The 17,659-nt window shown below is 46.0% G+C and overlaps 1 protein-coding gene across 2 annotated transcripts in view; it reads left to right on the plus strand.

Moving 5' to 3' along the window:
• KLHL29 (kelch like family member 29) overlaps positions 1 to 17,281 on the plus strand; it is a 338,750-nt gene extending 321,469 nt beyond the window's left edge. For both annotated transcript variants that reach the window (XM_014956895.1, XM_014956896.1), the window contains 2 exons: positions 3,788 to 3,932; positions 15,670 to 17,281. In XM_014956895.1, the coding sequence (XP_014812381.1) occupies positions 3,788 to 3,932; positions 15,670 to 15,853 (329 nt within the window). In that variant the 3' untranslated portion in view covers positions 15,854 to 17,281. The remainder of the gene's footprint in view (positions 1 to 3,787; positions 3,933 to 15,669) is intronic.
• The last annotated feature ends 378 nt before the right edge of the window (positions 17,282 to 17,659 follow it).

The raw sequence follows: 17,659 nt of genomic DNA on the forward strand, positions 1-17,659 counted from the left end.
AGACAGCACGCTGTCGTTATTCAGTCAGGAGAACACCAGTAGGTTAAATTATCAACCCCATGTGAAGTACACCTCCGGCTCAAGGATTGTCATTGAGTGCGTACCCCTTCCCACAATGACCTGTCGCTAGAATAGAAATACTTGCATATTTTCCTATGGCAACAGCAAAGGAGAATGATGTTATGATGTTATCCACTTGGAGAGAAGAGTACCTTTTTATCTATTATTTCCTTTACATTTTTCTCTGCCTTTTAATCTCAAGTGTGCTTGCTGTCCTGCACAAATCCCATTTCAGATTTTCCATCCTGAAATGGATTACTGTATCCGACAGCCACAACAGTTGAATTTTGGAGGGGAAAGGAGGCTGTTTCTCTGTTTCTGTGCTCTCTCCCTTCTCTTCCTTCCCTCCAGCAGACTTTGAAATAACCAATGTCCCTGCTGTATCCCATAGAAACCTCTGACCCATAGGAGTTCATGTTCACACCCAGTAGCTTTCACCAAAAAGCCCAACCAGAACATGCTTTTGCATGACTAGGCTCCCCAGCCACCCACCTCACTCTATGAGCATGGTAAGGACTTAGAGCAGCGATGAAAGTTGGAGTCTCCTGAGTGTTTGCATGAGATTTCTAAGCCCCGGAAAGGGCAACCACGAGGGAAGAGTGTGGGTAGCACCTGGGATGGAAGGGTAAAGACTGAAGGTGGTCATCCACACCTAGGTAGCCGGAATGAGTCCTCCAAGCTCCCGGTATCCATGAACAATTTCTGCCTCCATGGTAACAAAACAGTAAACCCCACTGTTTTCTCTCTACTTGTCTCTGGAGGGGTGTCCCTCGTGTCTTTCTGCCATATCTTCATCACAATCAGGGTACTGTTTGCTGTGAACTTTTCTAATCCTGAAAGAAACAGCAGAGATTTCTCTGTCTCAGGTTTGCTTTATACCAATTTATGAAATCGTAGCTAAAGCCAAAAGCAGTAAAAAGACAACAGATAGGTGATGTATTGAAAAATTGATGAGAATCAAACACAATTGTCTCTCAAAAAAAAAAAAAAAGAGAGAAAAAGAATATCAAACCATCTGTTTATTTAAAAAAAGGTAGCCGGAATGAGTCCTCCAAGCTCCCGGTATCCATGAACAATTTCTGCCTCCATGGTAACAAAACAGTAAACCCCACTGTTTTCTCTCTACTTGTCTCTGGAGGGGTGTCCCTCGTGTCTTTCTGCCATATCTTCAATCACAATCAGGGTACTGTTTGCTGTGAACTTTTCTAATCCTGAAAGAAACAGCAGAGATTTCTCTGTCTCAGGTTTGCTTTATACCAATTTATGAAATCGTAGCTAAAGCCAAAAGCAGTAAAAAGACAACAGATAGGTGATGTATTGAAAAATTGATGAGAATCAAACACAATTGTCTCTCAAAAAAAAAAAAAAAGAGAGAAAAAGAATATCAGACCATCTGTTTATTTAAAAGAAAGGGGAAAAAAAAATGAGTCCCTATAAAAATAACCAAGGGGTTTCCCTCTCTTTCTTTAACAAAAAGGAACGTGAAGTCAGTGATTCAGTCTCCTGAGAAGTCACTCTTTCTGCCTTGAGGGAGCCCCAAATAATTTCCCTGTGAGATTTGGGAGCCGAGTTCTTTTATTTTTTATGCAAAAGTTTCATTCTCCTGCAAAACAGTGCTAGTCAAAGAAAAAAAAAACACACACAGGAAGATGTGATAATTAAATATGGAAAATTTCTGATGAGTGTCTTAACTGGAAAAAATGTCACATATGCAAGTCTGATTTGGAAAGGGATGCGAGACGGGTTGTTAGGACAGATAAGTCTTTCTGATGAATTATAGTGGCTTAGTGGCACCGAGGAGAAACTGAATACTCCTTGTTCTATTTTCTGGATGAATTAGTTTCTTCCCATCTGTTCCCAAGGATCAGTGACATTTTCCTAATACATCCGCGTTTTTTTGACATATGCCTGTAGATACTCAGCGTAATAGGAGCCTGACTTCAACCCATAACATGTTTTGTCTGTTTTCATGCCGGGTGCTGCACCCCTGTCCATCCCCCGGGGCACCCACCGACGTGGGGTGAGCTGGACTGAGCCAGACCACCCCATGGCCACGCTGGAACAGCAGAGACACCACAAAGCCATTATTTTCCTTCTGGCTTAACCAGTTCAAACCCCAGTTAAGGAAATGATCTCTCTTCTGGAGAAATTCATCAGCTTTTACTTAACTTATGTCAAATTAAATCTCTTGTTAAATATTTAATGGAATAAGGTGGTTTTTACAAGAACCTCAGGGTTACAACGCCAGCTGTGCGAGAGGTAAGCAAATGCCAAAAGTAAAGCTGCTGGGGCTGGGTTAAGCCCATCTCTTTCTGTCTTCCTAAAAGGACACAGTCCAAGTTTTGTAGATCTGGGAAGAACATAAAGACCCCTTCAGTGTTATGTAGAGGCCATTACCAGAGACGTAAGGACATAGTAAAAATGATATTGCACCTCCTCTCCAGCATGCTGCCCTCCCTCCCTGCACGCAGGAGGAGGGGTGCAGGGGCTGAAGCTGGCAGGAATGTGTTTGGGCTGGTTCTCCACTGGAGATGCAAGAGCTGAGCATATTAAAATGCAGATTTTGGAGAGCCTGTGTGATGGTTGGACTAGATGAACTGAAAGGTCTCTTCCAATATAGACAATTCTATGATTCTACAATTCTATACAGCTACATATGGATAATTTTTATAGAAGTGTCCCCTGGCACCAGAGTAACCACCCAGGCAACGTCTGCTTCACGCCCCACAGGGCTCAGGCACTTGCTTCTTAGAGAAACTGGTTGTGAGGCTTATTTTAACTCAAAGAAAGCAATGTATTTTCCCATCTTTTGTTCCCAGACACTGCTGATTGGTTTCACTGAAATGTTGATTAAAAAAACCTGTATCGCATCAAGACAGACACCATCATGAGAAATTTCAGCCCAACTGGCTCATATTTAATAATGTGCATATGGCGTGCTAGCAGCATAAGGGACAAGTCAGCTAATTAAATTAGAATTATTTTAGTTGATAATTTATGGTTGGTTTTACCAATATTTCTAATAATGCCGCAGCTAACACAAGAATTTTAAAGCATCCTTGGAATCTCTGATTGAACCTGACTTAGGATAAGGGACTGGCGTAATTTCAAACCCCAACCTCACACAGTTTGTTGGTAAAATACAGGACTGCTTGGAGGTACACAGGCATCTGAAAATAAAAATGCAGGTGAATTTATGAAACAGATGAAGGGGGGGGAAACGGGTCTTGGAAAATCTTCTGGATTATGTGGGTGACCTTACCACAAGCAAAAGCAGAATACAAAAGAGAATCAACTCTTGGATATTATTAAGGGTGTCTCTGCGCTGTGGGTTTCTTCTGTACGTAGCTGCTGCACAGCCATGGGAAGCATCCGAGTTAAAATTTGAAGCAATTCAAAATTCTGAAACAACTTGACATCTTAATTTCATATGTAAGAGTGGAGCTTTCACGGTGACTCCATTAGGCTTCTGGAGAGGATAATTGTACTTTACCAGTTTAGAGGGAGGTGCGTACTGGGGCATGAAGGACTGATGAACTTTAAAAGTGCCTTTGAGAACTTAGAGAGAGAAGAACAAAACCAGGAAAGGTTTCCTCATTTTTCTTTCCCTAGCCTTGGAGGTTTAGAGAAACGTGACTTCTCTATAAATAAGGGTAATGTATAAATAAAAAAAACAGTCTCTAAACCTGAGCCTAAAACTGATCTCAGTGTTGCTTTCCATTGACAGATAACAAATATGCTCCCGCAGTCACTCTCAATGGGTTCATCTTTATTCTTGGAGGAGCTTATGCACGAGCAACCACCATCTATGACCCAGAAAAAGGCAATATTAAAGCAGGTCCCAACATGAACCACTCCAGGCAGTTCTGCAGGTGAGAAAAACCATTAAAACTGAATTACCTGTGCCTTAACATTTTCTGCTGATAAATAAGCTGATGCTACCTAGTAGTGAAGGGGCGAGGGGAAGGGAGGTATGTACCACCTGGGGGTTTGCCTCATCTCTTTTTTCATGTGTGTTCAGGGGGCACAGCATTTCCCAAAGGACACATCCAGGACCCTGCTGTGGTTCCTGCGTGTCTTCAGGTGCGATGGATCGTGGGGAGGGACGTATGTTGGGCTCCTCCAGCAGACTACAGGAACACTTCTTCCCTCGGTTTGCCGTGTGTAACCAGAGGAGGATAAATATCTGCTGTAGGAGAGGCCACCATAATGTGGAACGGGATTTTGCCAACTAGCTGAAAGATCCTTGAAAGAAAAAAAAAAAAAATACTGAATAAGCACCACACACTGATATTAATTATTATTTATTACGTGCTTCTGATTGCTTTTTGGGCTCGCTTCCCTGATCCCAGGCACAGGTTTAACAAACTTCCCAAATTGGCTGACAAAAATAAAACTTGGCACCCAGGGCGGGGACTGGCAGCGCTTAAAGGCCTTTTGAAAAGTATTACGTGGCTGTTAGAGAGAGAGAGACGGGCTTGTTTCAGGCTTCATGCAGTGCCAGCCCCTCGCAGAGCAGGTCCCGGCGCTGGGGCCTGGCCAGGCTATCGGTTTCACTGGGAACCGCCATCGCTGGGCCTCGCGCGGCACTGCCTGAGGGGTTGGTGTCCATGCCCGATGTGGCAACATCTTGAAGCACTGAGCAAAACCAGGGGCAAAACAGTGGCCGGGGTGGGAGGAATGGCAGTGATGGGGCAACGGCCAGGCCCACAACGGACCCACATCTCCAAAACCTTCAGCCAAGACCTCCGCTCCTCGCCCCGGGGGTGGCCCTGCTCCCCATCCTAAGGTTGAAAACCACCTCCATGTTTTCACTTGTTGCGTTTAACCTTTCGCTTGGGTGGAAAAAAATTCTTCATAAGAAAGCGTGCCCGGTTTCTCTCTTTTTGCTGGTTTTTTTCCGATTTTCTATTTTTTTTTTTCCCTTTTCTTTTATTAATTTAAGGAGCGCCCTCTCTTGGCTGCTGAAGCATATTCTGCTGTAAGCAAAGGGGTCAGAGCAGCCGACTGGGTCCTGGGTGGCTGTGGCTGTGTGTGTCCTGGCTAAGGCCAGCTCTCCCTTGTCCCATCCAAAGCAGGGTGAGGAGGAGCCTGCGGTGCTCAGGCAGCTGCTAATGCTATTTTGCTCCCAAAAACCAGAAATAAAGAGTACAATGCAGCTCAGGATTAGAGCCCTAACCAGTAAAATTAAATGCAAGGGACTTCTACATTTGATACATTCCCGTATTGTCCCATAGAGAGATGTGAACTGCTCTTTGAACATCTCTGTTTTGTAAAACATAATAATAATTTAAAAAATCTCTTAATTATGCATCTACAATGCATTACAAGAGAAATTGCAGGGTCGTGGGTGATGTCAACCAGGGGCTGTTGGCTGAGCATCTCACCTGAAAACTTCCCAAGGTTTGTAACAGGAAGGGATGCTTTTTCTGCACCCTGCAGAAGGGAATCCAGTGGGAGACCTTGTGATGGACCATGGAGAGTAAACTGGTTACCTAAAGATTAGCTGCTGCTTAGGTAGTGTAATAAACTGGCTTTGTTTAAGTAGAATATGACACCCGTCAGTAAAAAGTAACTTGAAACTTTTAAGTTATTTTTTTTTCCAAAGCTTAAACCAACAGTGGACTGGAAACCTACGTTTATAGTGGGATAGTCACCAAAAAAGGAATAGTTCGGTACATCCCAATTGGATGCCAAAAAAAGGGCACACTTTCAAAATTTCTTCAATGTGCTGGGGAAAATATTTAGCCAAAAGGAAATGTAAAACCTATGACAAAAACTAAATAAATTGATGTGTATGGAAATAGGGAAAATAGGAGGTTAGAAGTAACAAATAGGATAAAAACTGGCTGCTGCTACAGAATGCTGGGGGAACCAGGAAAGTACTAAGGGCTAAGAAAAGAAAGGCATTTGAAAACTTTTGGGATCAAATTTGTAATTTTAATCAGTTATAAACCCATTGCTGATAAGGCTGATGAGGTAGCAAAGGGTAGCACAAACCAATTGGACGGGCATTTCTCATCTGTATTCAGAAGGGAGCAAGAAGGCTGGTTCCATACTCTGCTGCGAGGGGACCAGAAGCGTTCACCGCTGGCAGCAAGGAAAAATGGGAACGAAAAAGGTCAGAAATTAAGTTCTCAAATCAGGCAACCCAGTCATCTTGGACGCAGGCGTCTTTAGAGACTTTGCTGAGAAGCTGTTCGAACCACTAATGTTGATTTTTAATAACTCTTACGGTTCAGGATGGATCAGGGCACTGCCAGAGTGTTTCCATATTTTGAAAAGGTGAAAAGGAGAATTTTAGTGCAGTAATTAATTTTGCAAAGTGCCAACATCAGGCTAAGTGGCCTCACTTAGCCTGGTGTTGGTCCTCTGCAAAATTCCGGAGTGGTTAATTTGGGATTTCATCAACAAATAACGAGATACTAATAATATAATGAATAGCAATCAAAGCGCTTTCCTGGAAAATGGGCCTTGTTAAGCCAACCTGTTGTCTTTTTTGGTTTTTGGGGGGGGGATTTTGGTTCTTTGTTTTGGTTTTTAATAAAACACGCTTGGCTGCTAAAGACAACTGTGATGCTATAATATACTGCGATTTCTCCAAGGTATTTGGCTGGTATTATATGGAATTAACAAGGCACACATTAGAGAGATTAAATCTGCTTCACTGCCAGATCTCAAAATGTAGTTGCTAATGAGCAGATATCATTGAGCAAGGCCACCGGTAGCAAAGATTGATTCTTCTTCAATGCTATTTAATGTATCTACCAACAATCCAGGTGATCGAAAATCTCCCCTGGTAAAGGTTGCAGGTGGTGTAACACTTGGTGGGTTAAAAAATCTTACAGAAGGAGCTATTCTAGCCAGTTAGTTATCTGTGTGTCTCCGTTAGATGGTCCCCAGTCTGCAGCAGCCTTTTAAATGCAAAGTGATACATGGAGGAAGCACAATCGTGGGCAGCCCTGCGCCCCTTAGAAAGCCAGGCGCTCGCAGGAGGACGTAAAGGCGGCCACTCAGCGCTACACAACACGAGCTCACACCACAGTGGGGTGGACAGAAGGTCAGTCCAATACTGGATATAGAATATGAGCCCTCCCACCCCCGTGGAAACAAGCCGAAGCTGGGAAGAGCGAGCTCTGCTGCGTGCGGCGAGAGGAGCCAGGTCTTGGGTCCTCCACACATCGACACGTGGAAACACCAGCTGAAGTTCAAAGGGAAGCAGCAAAAATGACCCCGGGTTGCAAATCAAATCTTCTGAAATTTCACTCCTGAAATTTCAGGAGTTTATCAAAGAAAGGCTGAGAGGTGACTCGATCACTGGGAGCAAGTGGAAAAGCTTTCAGGCTGGCAGACAAAGGCGTTGCGGGTTAGAAGGGCTAGAAAGTCAAGTTACACGTCTCTGCCTTGAAGTGAGGCACTATTCCAACAGCAAAGATAATTAAACAGTGAACCAGCAAGGGAGGGGCCGAACTCACCAACGCTGGGTATTTTTAAGAGGAGATTAGATACGTTTCCAAGAGAGATGCTGCCTGGGGAAAAGTCCATGGCCTGCGTATACACAAGCTCAGATTAACTAAGCACAGAGATCCCTTCTGCCCTTAGCCTATGAATCTATAAACTCCTCATTCCACTCATTAGCATGGATCACAAAAAACATGGTTTAAAAGCAGCAACATAAACAACTTAAAAATTAACTGTGCGCTATTGATCTCCTCTCACCAGGAATCACTCGATACCAAATTTACTGGGAAAAATCTTGACCGCATCACTTTTCTTTTTATCTGCACTGTTTCTACACCCCAGTGAGTAGGGAGCACGATGGCTTCAAGGACAGGGAAAAGAAATGTGTGTGACAGTCCCCACGTGAAAAAGTCAAGGTCCATTCAAATGGTTTTAATACCAAGTTAAATTACTTTTAATGAAAAAAAAATAAATGGCTCAGGTCTCCAGCTCGCAATCAACAGAAGAGCAAATTAAGCATCATTTTCAGATTAAGCCCAGCCTGATGGAAGGCAGTAAGAAATTTGTGTTGTCCTAGAATTAACCCTTTGAGGGATGGTGCCAAATGGGTGAAGAGCTGTAACAGGCGTGAAGTGTTTTAAAATTCACTGAGAGTTCACATGTGGATCTTGAACATCTTCCACACGACATGCGAGATTGAGGGAAATATTTCACATTTCCCAAACATCAGGCAGCCGTGTCCTGTTGGCCACATGGGCACCTCGGTTTGGCAGGTCCTGGTCATTTGTGGGCTCTTTGGATGTGGAGGCAGCAGCTGACAGGATGAAGAGCCGGGATGGTCACACCTTGCTCTGCTGGACAATACCTCCAGAAGGACTTGCCAAGACATCCATCCCCTCTGGTGCTGGAGAGTCCTCCCTTTGCAGGCGGGCGCTCTCCCTTCCCTCCGTGCCCTGCAAGAGTCTATTTTTCCATGAGCAAAAAGAAGACTGACTGTGTTTCTGTGTATGATTAAAAATTCCATACTCTGCTTGCTTAGGATGCAGGCGGCGTGCAAACAGGCGTGTGCTACAGAGAGCCTCCACGGGGCAACAGCGGCAGCGTGATGGTGCCAGCAATAATTCCAGAGCAGCTAATTTAGTACCAGCAATTCCCAACAGACACCAGAAAAGCATTTTCTTCCTCCTCCTCTGACTGTTAACCAGTAAGATTTATTAGATGGTTCTGCCGAATGGAAATCTTTAATAAAACTTCGACTCGGGCAGAACAGCACAAAACCAGGGTCGGTTTGTGGATTTTTTATTTTTTTTTTCCCCTCTTCTTTTTAAATAAGCCCTTGTTCTTGAACAGTGAAGCATGGTGGCTCCTGTGCTTAACTGCCAGGCATTGCTAATGTGCAGCACTGGCCGAAAACTCCCCCAGCTGATTCCTTTCCTCGTTGCAAAGTTCGTGGTAACTCCGGGCGCTGGAAGGGGTGAGAGCAGAGCTCGTTTGGATGGATATTCCCAGGTGAAGCTATTACAGAGCACGGCTCCTTCATGGCCACGCACTTCTCGAGCCCGCAGACGGAAAGGCTGGGCTGTTCAGCAGGCAGCATTTGCAGCTGGAAGTGTTTGGGGGTCCAGAAGGGAAAAAAAAACCCCAAATCTTCCAGCATATCTGGAAGGAGACGTGTGGGTGGGAGCGTGCTCCACGGACAGCGGGTGAGAAGTGCCGCCCCGCACTCACAGCAATAATTTCTGCAGAGCTTTATGACATGAAGGATTTGGGTGTGCGTTAGAGCGTAACTGAGACAGACAGAGCACTTGGGCTGTTACTGATGTGCAGCGGACTTTGGGATAAAACATTGCTGGTTTTCAGCAATAAGTAACCATGCCACATGATGGTTTTGGATCATTAGCAGGGGAAAGTGCTCACGGAGTAGGGGAGAACACAACTGGAGCTTGGCCAAAACACCCACGCTAATAATCCCGCTCCAAGAAGTGGCATGATATCCTCCTAATTGACCATGACTAATCTGGACCCTCATTTATCCATCTCATTGTGAAGATGACACCTCTGGCAGTACAACTCGGCCACCCGAGCTCCAGCCCTCTCAAACATAACAACCTGGCTGCCACCCCAGCCCCAAACATCCACCCAGGTTGTCAGCACCCCTACCAGACTTGGGACGATGCTTTGGCACCCGGAGCACCACCACCCATGGAGATGCCTTGCCCTTTGGCGTTACAAAATACTGTGCAGGTTTCACTAAAAGGTCCCTGGTTCAAGCAAAAGCTTCTGGGGCACTTTGCAGCTCTGCCCATCACCGCACCCAGCTGCTTCCTGTGGTACCTGGTGCCCTACAGGCTTCTCCATCCTGTCACCCACCCAGGTGACAATTCAGTTCCACCTCCAGGAAAACCCTCCTGAAATCTCAGGGCAAGAAGGAAATTCATCCACTGCTAAATGCAAGGATTTCTTGTTTTTTTTCTTCTTCTAGGCAGATTCTGTGTCTATCTAACTGATCATATTTAATAACCTTTATGGAACTGCTCCAAATAAATTAGTGAGCGCGTGTGCCTGCATAGGCAGCAGTGAGGAAGGAGAGGAGCTTTGTTTGTGGACTCAGAAGATAATAAGTTTCAGGTAATCAAAACAACGTGCTAATTCAGCTGTTTCAAATCTCTTCTACAATCCTAGATACTGCAATATAGGATTACTTTTTTTTTTTTTTTTTTTTTAACATTTCCTGATAAGGCTGATGTGATCCTTAGGACTAAGCAGGAAATTTAAAAATAACAATAATCAAAATTAAGGAATGCTGCTGGTAGTCCCACTGCTCGGTGCTGTGGCCAGCCATCACAGCTGGGAGGAGAAGGGCTGGGGCAGGAGCTCCCAGGCACTCTGCTCTCAAAGGCTGCAGAAAAGAGACACTGACATCCTCCATTTTGAGTTGCTTCCAACCTACTGCCCATCGGGAGACTTCCAGTGTAAGATGCTTCTGAATGAAAAATCGAGGGTCCATAACATCCTTGGTGGGAAGTGGCCACCAAACCAATGGCAGCTGAGTTACCTGAGCAGGGCCCCTGCTGAAAGCACCCCCAGCTCATGTGTGCTGAGCCCTGGTGCCCCACACCTGAGATAGAGCATGAGCAGGTTTGCTCACATGTGATTAAAAGTTGATTAAAAAGCAATGCCAAGTCAAATGCAGCAATGAAGGCAAATCAGCTGCATCTGCAGGGGCGTTACTGGCAGAGACAGAGGACAGAGATGTGATCATTCCATTAACTGCTTGTCAGGTCTCACCTGTGTCCAGTTGTCGTCCTCACAATTCAAAAAAAGATGTGGTCAGGCTGGAGAGGGTCCAAAGGAAGGTCACAAAGATGATCAAAGGGCTGGAGAACCTGCCCTGGGAAGAAAGACTGAAGGAATTAGGTCTCTTTTCCCTGGAGAAGAGAAGATACAGAGGACACCTCATCACAGTATGCCAGTGCTGAAAGGATGGCTAAAAGGAGGACAGAAGCATTCTCTTTGCAAGAAGGCACATGGAGGAGACAAGGGGCAACAGGTACAAGTTGTACCAGGAGACGTTTCATCTCAATATAAGGAAGAAATTTTTTTACAGTGCAAACAGTCAGTTACTGGGACAACCTCCCCAGGGTCGTGGTGGAGTCTCCATTGCTGGAGGTTTTCAAGATGAGACTGGACAGGGGGCTAGATAATCTTAACAAGGCTCTATTTCCTACAAAAGGTTGCGCCAGATGCTCTTTCAGGGTCCCTTCCAGCCTGGGCTGTTCTATGAGTCTGTGATTCAATGATTGGCTTTGTCCATTGAGTCATTTAATGGTCAGCTGGCAGAGGGATCTTCTCTGCCTGTTTGCTCAATCTGGGGAAGAACTGCAAGGTGGGTAGAGAGGAGATCTAAAGGGTGTTTGGATCACACAAGCTCTCCAACCACAGGCAGCCAGGTCCCCACCAGCCCTTGGTGCCCCTCAGCCTCATTGGGATTTTCTTAGGATGGTGCTTCCTAGCTTTGTGGAGGTCAGCAGATGGACCGGACTAGTGGTGGCAGTGTCAGGGGACAGTCACAGAACGATCCTCTGACACTGCTCATGGTTTGGGCAATGAAGGAGACCCTGGCACCGCGGGTGACTCAGCTGCAGGGCTACAGGTGACACCTCTCGTAAAGGGCAGTAGTTCCCCGGGGAGCGGGGTCGTTAGCCTGCAGGCTAATAATCTGCAAAATGTTGAAATGTATTTTCCTGGAAGGAGTAGATGAAGTGACCTCCATCTCGATGCTGGTCCCCCCGGGGCGTGCTGCTGGAGAGACGGGGGGGTCCCCACTGCCCCCGAAGCTGGGGAGGGTTTGTGTCCCCCAGCCGGGCTCTGCAGCGCGGAGCTTCCTTCCTTCCCCGGCTCTGACAGCCTGTAATCATTTTATCTCTCAGGATTAATGGCACCGAGCAATAAACCCGCATCCTAATTATTGTAATTATTCCTTTCTTTGTACATCAGCCTTGGTAACGATGTTTTTACAGCTGATGGGATGGAAGGGAGGGGAGAAAAGAAATATTGTCACAGTAATGAAGAGAGAGCAACGAGCATCCTCCTTTCCACTCACTTTCCTCAAGGTTTTAGAGCCCACTTGAGTTTCCTATTCCCTAAGGTCCCAGAAATTAGCAGTGATTGTCCTAATACCGCAAAGTAGCAGCAATCTAGGACTAAACTCCTAATTGATCTTAAGTACCTACCTGCCACTTTAGCCCTGGAGATGGCAGAATGTCTCCAAAGTCCCCTGCACACGTAAGTACCCGCTGGGTACTTGGAGCTGCCTGTTTCTCACAGCAGGAGTAGGTCGCTGCCTTTCCTGACCTCAGGTGTGACCCACAAGGGAAGGGTTGTGCCATCCTGTCTACGGGAGTTGCAGAGGGAGGGGGCAGAAGCTCATCTCATCACCGTTTGAAATTCCTACAGGCTTGCAGAGGGTGGCATCCAGCGCCTGTTTCTCCCCCAAGGCATCAGCACCACGATGGGAGGTTACGGTTCGAGCTGCTTCTCTCAGCCGCTGCCCAGGAATGTCTTCCAGTGCCATAGCCCAGGTGCTGGAGAAGAAGAGCAGCCTCTGCCCACCCACTGTAACCCCGAATCCAGAGCACGGGCTGGGGGGAACCCAGGGTCTTTGGGGAAGGTGTGCTTGGCTGCTCTGTGGGGCAGCAGCTCTGGCTTTAGAGTAGCTGCTACTGGAGACGCCACAGAGGAGGCTTTACTAGAACTGTGGGCAGCTGAGATGCCACAGAGGAATTCGTGAAGCACCCATGTCCCCGTTTAGAGACCCAACACTAGATGCCTGAGGTGGTACTTAAGGCCAGACTTCAGCTGTGCAGCACACTGTCAGCTGGGAAGGGCTGGTGGCTGCTGGGCTGCTGTTCCCAGGGTCACCTACAGCGTGGATGGAAAGCTCTTCGCAGAGGGTCCTCCCTCTGTCCATCCCCTTCTTCCCACCCAGATCAAATGCTCCGTGCAGAGCAGTCTCCTCGGGTAACGAGCTTTAAGTATTAGACACATCCCATATGTAAATGGCAACAGCCATTAAGGTCCTTTTCTGTGCTTGGTGTGAGGTGTGTCATCTACACCAGTGTGTCCACACCAGAAAATTAAGACTTAGCTGAGGCCATTCATGGGCAGTGGACCTTGATCATCAACACCGCTGGAAGCAGCCCCAGGCTCCGTGCTCCACACTGGTGTTTCATTTTATTGCCCGTGATGGGGAGCTCGGCAGCCAGCTCGCTCCAGGGGATCTTTCCTTTATTTCGGACTTTGTTTGGTTTTTCTCATTTCACACAAAAAAGTTGCTAAATTAACCCATTTGCTTTTTTTTTTTTTTTTGGTCAAGCTTTGAGTAGGGGTGCTTTGTTAATGATCGAGCAGCATTTGATGATCAAGCAAAGCTGCTCTATACCACAGTCCATCTCTGACACTGGACTCTCTTCTGCCCAGCACATCCCAAACCACATTCCAATTCAAATAAGCTTCCATCTCCTTCAACTTCACTATTTAAAAAGTAAAGTGAAGCACAAACAGCAACCACCACCCCGTGGCCTCATTTCTAAACTCCCACCCAGCTGGTTCCAGCAGCCCCTCCAGCACATCGAGAGTCTCCTCATGGAATGGGACCGTCCCATCCCATCCCATATTGTGCCTGTCTTGCTTTTAAATAGGAACTTCTTCCATTACAGAGATGGGCTTCCACCCCCCAACAAATATTTTAAGTCCTAAACCGCAGTTGAATTTGCATGTTTGTCCAATTCACAGGGTCAGCTGCTCCTGCCACCTCCGCTCCCTCCGTAGGGACCTCAGCCCTGGCAGCAGTCCCTGCCGGGCAGTGCCCTCTCCACCACCAGCTCTGGCTCCTCTGGAGGTGGGCTCCTCTTTCAGAGCTGTCTTTCAGGATGACACTTGCTTTACTCAAGTCCTCATTCTTCCCCATTTCTCCCTGACGTTTCAGAAATAATTACCAGTGGTTCAGTAAGTTCATTAGCAAACTCCCTCAGGACCCTGGGCTATGTATCATCCAGCCCTGCTGATTTGTGGATAGGCTCTAATCAAGTGTTTCAAGTCTCTCTCTCCTTCCTCCTCCTTTCAGATTAACAGTTATTTTGACAAGATTCTCATTATTTCCTATTTCCTGGCGGTACCCAGGGACTAGGCTTATTTGAGTCCTCACTGTTGTCATTGTGGGTTTATTTTTAACCTCGGGCTCTGCTTCTCCACAAGGACATCAGAGTTTTGTGTTTTTCAGAAACACGCTACTTTGTCGGTGCCATTTTAGTCTCGGTTAATCCTGGGTCTTCCAGCGCTCCCTGTCTTTTGCCTTTATCACTTTTCATTCTTCTTCTTCCTGCTAATTCAAAATTAGCTAAAGAAATGACTGTGCTTTAACCAAGCCTACAGGGTTACTACCTTTCTCCAGCTTCTTAGATCCAGGCCACCTTCTTGGCTGCATTTAATTTGTCTTCCTCTCCTTCTTTTTCTCCCTGCTGTCCTCCAGCAGGCACTCTCCAAGTCTCTTTTCCTTCCCAACACAACCATCCACCAGCTGCTCTTGGAAGGGACCCATCCACCAGAAAAAACACTGCCAGCCCCCTCCATCTTAACATCTTTAAATGTTGGGGGACAAACTCAGGCAGAAAAGCAGAGGGGAGGCAGCAGGGAGAACACAGCAGCTCTGCAGAGGCTTTTCCCACCTGGCTGTGCAGACTACATGGTCCTTCTGCCCCTTCCAAATACACACATGGGAGCCCAGCCCCACGTTGTCCAACTTCATTAGCACAAAGCAAGTGTCATGCCCTGCACATGATTACTGGTGAGGCCAAGGGGGTAAGTGGAAGGAGGGAGGAGGAAGAGATGAGGCTGAAGGGCAATTTTCTTTCAAATACCTCTCACAGCTCTGCACCTTCCCTCCTAGCAAGAGCCTACGGACCATGGGATTAGCCCAAGCTCATTATCCTTGATTTGCAAGAGGTGGCTGAGGTCAAACATTTTCATTTTTAAAGCACAGTAAGGTTTTTCTGTCTTCTTCAGAGGGCAGCAGACAGCTCCTCTGCCAAACCCTTGCCTGCACATCCCAACAACCAGCTCCTGTGCCCTGGGTTGGCTTTTGACACCAGCCCTCCTGGGTGCACAAGGACAGGTCAGCAGGACCTCCAGGCTCTGCCACCATGGAAGGGGCTGAAGCAACAGAGCATTTTTTTTTTGGGGGGGGGGGGAGTTTCCCCTTCCTACCTCTCTTGTGGTTTTCCAAGTGGGCAGGGACCTTGGATTGCTTCTTCGTGCGCGTGGTGTTACGGGATGTGTGGTCCTGCCACATTTGCTGCAGATCCCATCCATATGTGGGCTGGAGGAACATCTCACTTGGACTAATTTCTGTTGCTTAAATTAGAGACAACATTTCCTTACCAGGAAGGAATACAAAAAGGATTAATTTGAGGGAGAAAAAGGGAGAGGGAAGAGAAATGCCCACACGCATTTATATAGATAATAATAAAAGGTGTGTTCATTGTTTACGTGATGTCACAAAAGACTGGGTTTGTTCTCATCCTAAAAAGAAAACTGTTGGGAAAGAAGACTAACTAAAACTTACTTTTTTTTTTTCTTTTTAAAATACAGCGCGGTGGTTCTGGATGGAAAAATTTATGCCACGGGTGGGATCGTTAGCAGCGAAGGGCCTGCCCTGGGAAACATGGAAGCCTATGACCCCAAAACAAATACGTGGACACTTCTACCAAATATGCCCTGCCCTGTGTTTCGACACGGCTGCGTAGTAATCAAGAAGTACATCCAGAGCGGCTGACGCTGCCCAGGAGCTGGACAGAGAACTGTTTGTACCTGTCGACAGCGGGCAAGGAGGATACTACTACTTCAGAAACGCAGCAAAAAGCCAGCCAGTGAACATATTGCTCTAAAGTCTTGAATAGTGTCTACATTGAATGTAGAAAAATCATCCTCACCTTTTGGTGAACAAGGAGCAGAGAGCTCCGTGCTATGTAAGATATTGTAACTTAATAATACGAGGGTGTCACTAGATGTTATAGTGGCACTTGTTCTGGACGTCGGCTTTTGGTCAACCCAGGTGCAATAGAATTTCACTTATTTTTTAAGCTGGGGAAGAGAGGAAAAAAAAAAAATAATCTGCATTTTACTTCTAGAGCTCAAGCTTGATTCTTAAAATAACCATGCAGATTAGTTTTACTATTACACTTTAGGCATCAATCTATTTGAGAGGTCAAAGTGTCCTTACCACTTTGATTCCTACATTTGTTTTTAACAAATACATGCTTTTCAATACCAATGCCTGAGAGAAATCTTGTGTGACAGATGGCTCACGTCGATGTCAGTCTTCCATCAGATCAAAGGAATCTTTCCTTTCTGGAGAGCAGAGCCCAGAGGGGGAGGGGGAGGTAGGGACTGGGGGGGAAGAAGAATAGCCATTGGTAATAAATTCCATGTAAAACGATGAGGAGAGAAAAGAAAAGAAAAAAGAAAAGGTCTGTTGGGCTGGATGAGTTTCTGCTCCCGGTGACACTTGTGTGGGCGCATGGGGCCATGCCCGGGGCAGGGGGGGGCACTTCTAACCTTCTCCTCCCGGTTTCTGCTGATGGGTGAACTCGGCAGCGCTTGATCCCCGTAATGCACAACGAGAAGGCTTGCAATTCCAGAGGCATTCTCCTGCTCTTCCCTTCTTCTGATTGGGATCACATCAAAACGCCCGGCGTAGCCTGGGATTGCTACGTTTTCAGCCAACGGAGAAGATGCCTCAGTTTTGGCTCTCAACCAAAATCCCTTACGTTGGGATTTACGCCACTATCTTTCATGTAGAGTCTCAGAAGTTGTTTTTTTATTTTATTTTATTTTTCAAGTTTCCCCATAGGTGTGGAAACCTTATACTCCTCTTATTTACAGATTTTAAACACATGAGTTAAAATCCCATGGTAGAAAAATGCATAGGCTTAAGCCCAGTATAAGAGACTTAAAGCGATTACTATGTAGAGTTGTAAGTATATGCACAGCACAGGGGTTATATTTTTATATATATTAAAATATTGTCTATCCAGAGAGCATTGTGATGTGGAAATTCTTTATAAATTTATACATAAAAAGGATCAAATGGGAGATGGACCGGGTAACGTAGAAGGGGCAGGGGAAAGAATCTTAACATTCACAAGTAAGAAGTAACCCCAAGCTAAGGATTGCCTGATTTCTTTCCAAGTAGAGGGAAAAAGTTGCCATACTTGCCTTTGCAGACTCAAATCCCAAATCAGCATTCATTGGTAATTAGAGGAGTAACTTGAAGCAAGGGTTAATTCCAACCAAGTGGGCAGGGACCTTGGATTGCTTCTTCGTGCGCGTGGTGTTACGGGATGTGTGGTCCTGCCACATTTGCTGCAGATCCCATCCATATGTGGGCTGGAGGAACATCTCACTTGGACTAATTTCTGTTGCTTAAATTAGAGACAACATTTCCTTACCAGGAAGGAATACAAAAAGGATTAATTTGAGGGAGAAAAAGGGAGAGGGAAGAGAAATGCCCACACATCTTTGTACAGATAATAATAAAAGGTGTGTTCATTGTTTACGTGATGTCACAAAAGACTGGGTT

This window comes from Calidris pugnax, unplaced genomic scaffold (genome assembly GCF_001431845.1).
Source record: "Calidris pugnax isolate Ruff unplaced genomic scaffold, ASM143184v1 scaffold171, whole genome shotgun sequence".
Taxonomy (NCBI): Eukaryota; Metazoa; Chordata; class Aves; order Charadriiformes; family Scolopacidae; genus Calidris; species Calidris pugnax.